At 41.1% G+C, this 9,664-nt stretch overlaps 1 protein-coding gene across 3 annotated transcripts; it reads left to right on the forward strand.

Annotated features, from left to right (window-relative positions):
* The first annotated feature begins 338 nt into the window (after positions 1-338).
* On the forward strand, positions 339-8,689 carry LOC125988229 (natural resistance-associated macrophage protein 2-like). 3 transcript variants are annotated; one of them, XM_049753139.2, is made up of 17 exons: positions 339-483; positions 2,129-2,221; positions 2,496-2,644; positions 2,843-2,965; positions 3,507-3,626; positions 3,712-3,818; positions 3,895-3,965; positions 4,038-4,105; positions 4,289-4,444; positions 4,525-4,683; positions 4,770-4,856; positions 5,017-5,136; positions 5,218-5,367; positions 5,841-5,914; positions 6,000-6,153; positions 6,338-6,469; positions 7,983-8,689. In XM_049753139.2, exons 1-16 carry the CDS (start codon positions 462-464, stop codon positions 6,443-6,445), a joined length of 1,761 nt encoding a protein of 586 aa, XP_049609096.1. In that variant the 5' UTR covers positions 339-461; the 3' UTR covers positions 6,446-6,469; positions 7,983-8,689. The 3 variants fall into 3 exon arrangements, with proteins under 3 accessions (XP_049609096.1, XP_049609095.1, XP_049609097.1); XM_049753138.1 differs by lacking the exon at positions 7,983-8,689 and having other exon boundaries at positions 6,338-6,979; XM_049753140.1 differs by lacking the exons at positions 339-483; positions 7,983-8,689 and adding an exon at positions 516-728 and having other exon boundaries at positions 6,338-6,979.
* Positions 8,690-9,664: the final 975 nt, after the last annotated feature.

Here is a 9,664-nt window from a genome sequence, read left to right on the forward strand (position 1 = left end):
TATTTGAATTGTTGTAAGATTTCTTTGATCTTTTTTGTGTTTTCTTGTTATGAAGAAGATATACATATTTATTTTTGTTTAGTAGTTAAAAATCTTAGACAGTCATAGGGTGGTGTCACATCTAAATAACATGTACGGGGATAGGTTTTAATGTGGATTAATGGCACAATTTTAATATTATGTTGAAAATAATTTGAGGTTAATTTAAAATACTCATCAGTACGTACTGGAAAAAAAAAAGACGTAAAAGAAAAAAGATGAAATGCCGAAGGAAATGTTCGAATGAGCACCTTCACATGACTTTATTCTCGTGGTGTGTAGGGGGAGGGAGGGGGGGAGCACCTTGACTCAGGGCCGATGTCCAAACTCAACTCACTTTCAACTTATACTTCCTCCTCCTCCGAAACTCAAAATGTCCCCGCCTAACCAGAAATAACAAACAATCCCGGCAGTTGTTCGGAATGTTCTCCTTCCTCCGACCAGGTGAGTTTGCTTTCTAATACTTTTCCGCTATATCTGTCAGTCACAAATTTAACAAGAGAGGAAAACGTTTTGGCTGACAACTTGTTCATTGTTCGTCAAGAAAGTGGGAAAATGTTTTACTCGGGGTTAGGATCAGGTTTAGGGATTTCTAAACTCGACCACCTCTACGAAAGTCAAACATTTCACCGTCTAACAGAAGCAACAAAGAATCTGGCATTTATTCGGAATGTGCTTTTTTCGATCAGGTGAGTTTGCTTTTCCATAAAGATGCACATGCCGTTTTTCTCCTTCCCCCTATTTCCCTCGATCACGAATTAGATCAGAGAGGAATTGTTTTTGATTGACTACTGGAGCGAGCCTATGTTCTATTTATAATCTAGAAGTTGGGAATAATTTGTGCTCAAGGGTCACATTTGATTTTAAACTTTCAATCTGTTGGAAAGAAACGTAAAATTGTTTATTTTATGAAACTTTATTTCATAATCATATGAAAGATTATGTACGATTTTTTTCTATTTTTAATTTAATCATAATACACTAGCCAACTATTTCAAAACAAAATACAAAATGTAAAATTCTGTTTTCATATTTTCCATTCAATTATTTTCAATAGATGCATTTAAGCAGCTATTCCCATCCATGGTCCAGATCATTCGGGATGGAAAATATTCCCATTTTTTCCATCTATCTATGTCAGTGATCAGCTCATCAGCAAATTCTGTTGAAGCTTAATAATTACCCTGATCATTTAACTTATATGTGAAAGAAGGAAACTTCCATAACAGACTTGCGTGTCCACCTCTTGCCATTCATGCAACAGACTAATTACAAAGTTCCACTAAACAGGTCCATATTAACTATTAACCAAATATCTGAATAAATTAAAATGAGATCATCATTATTTTCATTTTTTTTGCTAACATTTAAGATTGGGGGTGTGCTGTGACGTTTTTCAAATTTAAAATGATGTTCAATGACGTTTGGAAACGTATATGTGATAAAAGAATACCAAATTACAACTTGTAAAATTAGCAAACTGTATATTCAAGACCTATTGCTAATGAGTATCTGTTGTAAAATATATGACACTACCGTGAAAGGACCGAGCACAGCTAGACACTAAAGATTTTTATAGTTGTCTCACAGTAGTAATGTGTCACGTCAACATTTTACTGTATGTAGCTCCTTGTCATGAAAACCGGGCTGTTGGCACCATCATGGGCATTTCAGAGAGCAAAGTCCCCAAATCAATAAGTGAATTCATGAGGAGCAAAGAGCAAAGATGCAGGTGAACACTTTTGAGATGGTTCACTTCCAGGCACTTCTTGCCACCGTTTTCCACTTTTATATTTGCCAAGACTTCCACGCCATCTTGTTGCATCTTGTTGTAAAATATAACTGCAAATAGGTGAGTTTTCAGCAAATCACTGAAGATACGTGAAAATTCACTGGAATCATTTGTTTACATTTAGTATGGCCACATGACAGAATTTGGGTTGTTAGAGAAGAATGCATGAATGCATGTTGTTTTTGGTGCATCACTTATGCGTTGACGAATGTCAGCGTATACTGTAGCCATTTTTTGCGTGTGTGTGCGTGCATGTGTTGAAGTTAACGTTGATAAGGATGACCTTTTTGCTTCCAGCCAGGGCAAGGGACCCCCCACCTGAGAATCCGCACGCCTCCTCTTTGCCGCCCAGTGGTTCCAATGATGAACCACAAGACGGCAACACACAAGGTGGCCTTTTGTCGACATCATCATATAACACATGAATTATGGGCGATAATTGTTTAGTGTTGTCAACGTACCAAAATTTGGACCTCCTTACTTGACCGCTTTAAGGTACTTTGATACCCTTACTATAGCAAAATTCTCTAACTTCAGTAAAAGCAGTCAAAGTGGATGATGTAATGGCAAGACAGACATGACATAAAATTTATGCCTTTAAAAATATAGAAGATGCCCAATTGTTGCGTTGAGATCAGACTAAACTAATTTGTGCGTGTGACAGACAATTCAGAGGCTGCCGTCAGTGGAAACAAGTTTGTAATCCAGACCAGACACACACACCAGGGTGCCTTCCTCCACAGTCCTGACTATGGAGCCACTTCTGGTACTTATTTGGAGGAGAGGATCCCTGTACCCCAAGAGGACACTGAGGTAATCTATATCATTTTGGCATGAATAACACAGCTGTCATGTCTGGATTATAAAAACAGGATTATTCATTTGTGACCACAAATTATGTTTGATGTCAGCACAAAATACAAATTAACAATTTGAATGTCATTGACTATGATGAAAAAAGAAGTCCCCATGTTATATCTGGGGTTCTGTACATGTTCCTCTAAACGGCAGAGGGGCTTTAGTCTGCGGAAGTTGTGGGCCTTCACCGGGCCGGGTTTCTTGATGAGCATTGCCTATCTGGACCCGGGAAACATTGAGTCGGACCTTCAGTCTGGAGCAAAGGCTGGTTTTAAGGTACAGATCTTCTTTTTGAAAGACTCAACATTTAGAATTACCTATATGAATAGTTTAAATTAACCAGAATCAGAAAATACCGCAAATGAATCCAAACAGTCATTTCAAAAGCCTTTTACGTGAGACGTAAAAATAAAATGATTAAATGTAGTAAAAACAGATCAAGCTGCCATATGCAGCAGGTCAAACCCTGAAAACGGGTTAGCGGCTAAAGAAAAAAAGGGGGCGGGACATTGTCATGGTCCCCATTCACCATTCACTCCAGCAAGGAGGAAATGGCTTTTGCATGTTTTGCTGATGTCGATTGCATAGACAACTTATTTGATTTGATGATTTGGAAAAACAATTAACCTGGCTAAAGTTAGCTCCTTCCGATATACAAATTTCACTTGTCCACACTCACTTGCTTTATTTGTAAATATTTATACTACTTTAAAAGGTCTGTTCAGTTATTTTTTCTCAATGAATATGGCTTCAGAAGTTGAATTTAATGAGCCAATTTTGGAGGGTCAACAATGATAGTTTTGGACCTGTTTGTCAGCTTCTGTGGGTGTTGCTGGGGGCCACCATCATCGGCCTGCTCCTGCAGAGGCTGGCAGCCCGGCTGGGCGTGGTCACCGGGATGCACCTGGCCCAAGTCTGCCATCGCCACTACCACACCGTGAGAGACCACACAATATCTCAGCTGCATTAGTATGTCTGTATATTTGCTGCACTCGCTAAGTGCATTGGCGGCATGTCTGCAGGTGCCACGCGTCATCCTGTGGTTGATGGTGGAGTTGGCTATCATCGGTTCCGACATGCAGGAGGTGATTGGCTGCGCCATCGCCTTTAATCTCCTCTCATCCGGCAGGTGTGAACTCGTGCAAAAACATTGGACTTTTTCTCAAATTGTGGCCTAGCGCTCTCGTTGCTACGATTGCTGACAGGATTCCATTGTGGGCTGGCGTCCTCATCACAATCATCGACACGTTTGGCTTCCTCTTTTTAGACAAGTACGGTAAGTGATTTTGTTGTCAAAATACGCCGGACAACATGTGCTCGGAACTAAATTTGTCTGGTCGTCATGCAGGACTGAGGAGGTTGGAACTCTTTTTCGGTTTGCTGATCACTATTATGGCCATCACGTTTGGATATGAGGTACAAACATTTGTTTATGTACATTTTGCTTCCTTTTCTATTTAACAACAGTACATAAATGACATCAAAATCTTCAGATTTTTTCCCCCCACAACAATTGCACTGCTATTTCGATGATGGTGCCAAATAAAGGGAACGTTGACTAGTTATGCTGGGCTGGTGACTTCTCCTCCTTTCCACCAGTACGTGACCGTGAGTCCAGACCAGAGCCAGCTGCTGATGGGGATGTTCGTGCCATATTGCAAAGACTGCGGCGCCGTCCAACTCGGCCAGGCGGTGGGCATCGTGGGAGCTGTCATCATGCCCCACAACATGTACCTTCACTCTGCTCTCGTCAAGGTGAACGTCGACGTGGATGCTCTTGCTTCCTGTGAAGGCGCAGCAACTAACCGGCGGGTGGTCACAAATGTCTTTTTCAGTCTCGAGAGGTGGATCGGTCGAGCAAGACTCAGATTAGTGAAGCCAACAAGTACTTCTTCATCGAGTCCTGCATAGCCTTGTTGGTGTCCTTCATCATTAACGTGTTTGTGGTGGCCATCTTTGCAGAGGCCTTCTACGACCGCACAAATGTGCAAGTGGTGAGTTTCTCCTCTTTGAACTTGAAGTGCCTTACTCTGCTTTTCTCTGGATTCTTTCCTGCAGTTGTTTGCCGTTTTTATTTCAGAACAACGTTTGCAACCAAACAGGGAGTCCTCACTCACACTTGTTTCCACTCAACAACCACACTCTAGAAGTGGACATCTACAAAGGGGTATATATCTGTAATACATTTTCAAGCAAATTTCCGGACAATAGATTCTAAAAATATTTAACGATGACAGCCCTAAATGTGTAATTATCTTCATTTTATATTTAGTTTGACACTAAACTTGAGCTCAGAGTTGCAACTTGAAGCCTCTGTTTGTGTTCAGGGAGTGGTACTGGGTTGTTTCTTTGGGCCAGCGGCCCTCTACATCTGGGCTGTGGGCATCCTGGCGGCCGGTCAGAGCTCCACCATGACGGGAACGTACTCGGGCCAGTTTGTCATGGAGGTCAGTGCACAAGCCGAGCGTTGTGACAAATATTTTTCTCGTTTGTACAGTCGTGAATGACAGCGTCTTTTAATTCCGCAGGGTTTCTTAAACTTGCGCTGGTCTCGTTTTGCTCGGGTGTCGCTGACCCGCTCCCTGGCCATCATGCCCACGCTGCTGGTTGCCATCTTTCAGGACGTGCAACATCTGACTGGCATGAATGACTTCCTCAACGTGCTGCAGAGCATGCAGGTCGCTCTTCGCTAAAACGCAACTCACCCTAGTGGTGCAGCTGAGTAGCACATTTCCTATCTTCCGTTCTTCTAACGTGATGGGAGTAAAGTAGGTTTTGTTTTGGTCCTATACACAGAGTCCTCCCTAAAAAAATAGCAATATTGGGTTTTTGGGTGAAATTTCAGGATAAACCTAAAATGCACTATAACTTTTTCAGGTCAGCCTAAGACTATGTTCACACTGCAGCTCTTTTTTTCCCCCAATATGCAATGTTCATCTGATTTATTTTCTTAATGCAATGTGAACAGTACAAGTCAGTTTTTTGTTAAACTGACTTCTGCTTCGTAATTTAGTTCTACCCCAATTATCTTTCATTGTTTTACTGTAGATTAGATTAAACAGGACCTGCAAACAGGAAAAAGAAAAAAAAAACTTTTATAACCGTGCATGAACCTCTCCTTGTCCGAATAAAGTTTCTTTGTGTCGCACAGCTTCCGTTTGCCCTCATCCCCATCCTAACTTTCACCAGTTTGCCGTCCCTCATGAAGGACTTTGCCAATGGATTGTGAGTCCGCCGCCGCCAACACCATCAATATTGATTAGATTGCGTCTGCTTGGAAGCAAACTCTGAGTCCATGTTGTTTTGGCAGGTTTGTTAAGATCTGGGGCGGCCTGGTCATCTTGGTGGTGTGTGCCATCAACATGTACTTTGTGGTGCTTTACGTATCAATGCTCAGCCATGTGTGGCTCTACGTGCTGACCGCCTTCCTGTCTGTAGCCTATCTGGCATTTGTGGGATACTTGGTAGGTAATATTCGCCATTTGTCTTTTTTTTTTTTTTTTTTTTGCTAAGCCAATGTCACTCAGCAAAATGAAATAAGAGTGAGAATCCGGGGTTCATTCTTCATCCCCAACTATAAGTAGAAATGCAAGGTGCAAAAACTATTTTAAACTAGGACCATTTATTGCTGCTCTCTTGTCTGTGCAGGCGTGGTTGTGCCTGATTGCTCTAGGCGTGCACTGCCTGGATCCAAGCGGCCGCAGAAGGAACGACGCTGCCGTCCTTATTGAGCCGCAGCCGGAGTTTGAGTCCTGAAGGAATGCGTGCATGTTTGAGCAGGTCAGAGGTCGCCTCACAGGTGATGTTGAACTGCACATCTCCGGTAAAATTTCATAGCATATACAGTCAAAAAATACATATATAGTATATATTTCATTTTCAATGTATGTTTATCATCGTTTTCAGCTTTGTCATTACTTTTTCTCAATACATTTCAAAGGGCGTCAGTTATTTAAATTTCACTATATATATCTTGTATATCTCTATTTGTGGGCAGGGCCGGTCCCAATTGTCTGGGAATAGTGAGGGTCGATGGAACAGTTATCGAATGAATTGTTTTAAATCGACTGGACAGATTGGTCCATCTTGTGATCGGATTTTTATTTTCAGTTTGCTGATCGATGATCGGCTTCAACTCCTGATTATGTGTCAAGCCGAGTGTTGAATGTATGAATTGCCACAAAAATAATGCCTGCACCTAACATGCATAAATTGTTTGTTGAAGTACTATATGAGTGAAACTTTAAAATATGGGTAAAATATACACTGAATAAATACTATTGGTTGCTACTTTGCGGATTTTGTCTATTACCATGGTGGGACCGCAATAAATTAGGAATTACTCCATAAAATGTTTTGATGACTTTTTCTCTCTACATTTGAAAACACGTGCTTCTTACTCCTTTGTCATAATGGGCTAGTTACTTTTTCAGATAAGTAAAATCGTAAAAGAAACAATGTAAACAGACTGAGCGTGTCAACTGTGGTTGAGATGTTTATCCTTCAGAGAAGCAATTCAGATATTCTGAGTTGAATAACGAATTCAACTCGTTTCTTAATGCGCACCAGGATTGCTGTACTTAGTACTTGCTTTGTGGGTCCTGCACTTCATGTTTTGGCCACATGGAGGCAGTGCGGGCTGATCAGAGGAATGCGGTATTGTAAACGAGTGTAACGATACAACACGTTCGTTGAGTTACATTCTGGCTTACATCTAAATGATCAAGACTCAGGAGCCAACGCACATATTTTATGTTGAAAAAATCTCAACAAAAAATGCGACAATAGTATTTCCGAGTGAAATGAGATCACAACTATGCTTGTGTAATTCTGGCGTCTCTCAAGGCTGTACGCTTGTTTTGCATCAAGCTGGACGTTAGCAACAACTGACAGGATCTCTTGTCATATTGTTGTGGTCTCGGGATAAGGATTTTGTCGCTGCGGTCATGACCCCTTAAATTATCCCACCCCCAGAGAAGGGCTTTTTATACTTGCTCAGGACAAGCGACACTTGAAATGAATCAATCATTTGATCTGTTGACTGGAATTGAGAGCAGTTTCACCACGTGACAAATTAGATATGGTTTTTGTATTGCCTTTTCATCCCAGAGCATCTTAAGTCACTGGTTACAGTAGAAAATGAGTTATGAGGATGCAATTTAAAGGGAAAGTCAAACAAAAAAATCTAATATGATGTGTGCAGCCCAACTAGTCGCAACGTAGTGTTCTGATTAATGTTTCGTATGTGGAATATGAATCAAACAGAGAAAATCTTATTTTTGTCAATTTCCAGCTTCCTAAAACTGGTGAGCCCAGACCTGAGACTTGGCAACTGTGATGTCATTTTCAGTCGACACCAAGTGACAAAATGGCCGCCCTCTGAGATGGATAAAAATGGGTGAATTTTGCTCCTAACCCATATTCCACAAATGTAATATTAATCAGAGTGCTGTGTTTAGACTGGTTGAGCCACATATAATATTTTATTGTCAAGAAAATTTTGCAGATGACTTCTTTAATGAAAAGAACAAGCAGGTGACCGGCAAAAATGATGTAAATTTGTTTTGAGGCCAAGCTTGTATCCCACAACACTCGTGTTCCAAATCTTTCTTATTTATTTATTCAATTATTTAATGTATTTATTCATTTAACATTTCATAGACCTCCTCTGCCATCTGAGACTTCTTTGGTCCAATAATGCCAACTTTCCACAAATTGTTGATGCGGTTTAGAGCCTGTTCTTGTTGACATAGCTGATTGTAGTTTTTCTCTATTCTAATGAATGGAAATGCAGTTCATTTCTTTCAGCTGCCCACCACAAACAGACCATAAAACAAAACTCCATCTATCCATTGTCCAAACCGCTTTTCTTCACAGGCACGTCATCATATTCTCTATGACAAATTACTAATGATAGAGCATCTTATTGAGAGGAAGAAAAAGTAGTAAAAGATGAAGGTTCTTCTTCTGCGTTTGCATGACTGTATTATATTGCCTCCCAGTGGCCAAATCAGTCACAGCACATTAAATCGGATTGTGCCATGAACTCATGATCCACAAACTGTTTGATGATTTACATTCTGTTTTATTATTATGTATGTTTTTATAAAGTAGAAAATTGTTGAGTTTTATTTTTCCTTATGAAAAAACAATGATCCGTGACCTGCCTTCAGATTTCAATGGGTACGCAAGCTATATACGGAATGAAACTTGTTGCAACACTTGCTCAGAAACGTCGTTCTCGCTGCTTTAGACAAATTTGTCACATTCCAATCAATTCAATGTTGAAGCGGCGGCACACGATTGAGCAATTGTGATCTGGCCTTGCCACTTTCAGCTTTGCTCGCATTCCGGTCGCTAAGCGCAAGAGTGAGGTGAGGAGTGGCAGCTGGACAGGTTTTTTTTTTTTTCTCCTGTCATGGAGGCCGACTTATGTAAGCGGGAGAGTCTTCCCGCCTTCGTGTTTTTGTTTTTCTCAATGAGCCAAATGTCTCCCCATCGAGGCCTCTCAGCCTGTCCACCAAGCCCCTTTCCTGGAAACTTCCAGTGGAGGCTACTCGGGGCAGGCCCGCGGGTTGGATGGGAGGTGGGGGTTGGTTTGTCTTCAGTGGGTGTTCTCTTCCAGCAAAACGCATGACTGGCGCCCACACCATCCCAGCCACTCTCAGCGAGCGGGTCGTTGTCAGTCATTGCATTTTTGTGCAGCATTAAAATAATGTTGTTTTTTTAAATACATATGCTAAAGGTATTGACAACCCTCCTGAGACTAAGCGGTTCAGATGGATGGATGGATTTAGACAAATTTGGAACACCTAGCAAGGGGGCACGTTTGACACATCATTTTCAAAGGCTAATCGTTGTGATATTTTCAGAGGTTCACGTGGGCCTAAGTCGAGATGGGCCAATTGATCCCTAGTTATTTTGACATTAAGTATGTATTTACAATGATGTTGAATGGATTAATAGTCTCCGGTC

Source organism: Syngnathus scovelli, chromosome 2, assembly GCF_024217435.2.
Source record: "Syngnathus scovelli strain Florida chromosome 2, RoL_Ssco_1.2, whole genome shotgun sequence".
Taxonomy (NCBI): Eukaryota; Metazoa; Chordata; class Actinopteri; order Syngnathiformes; family Syngnathidae; genus Syngnathus; species Syngnathus scovelli.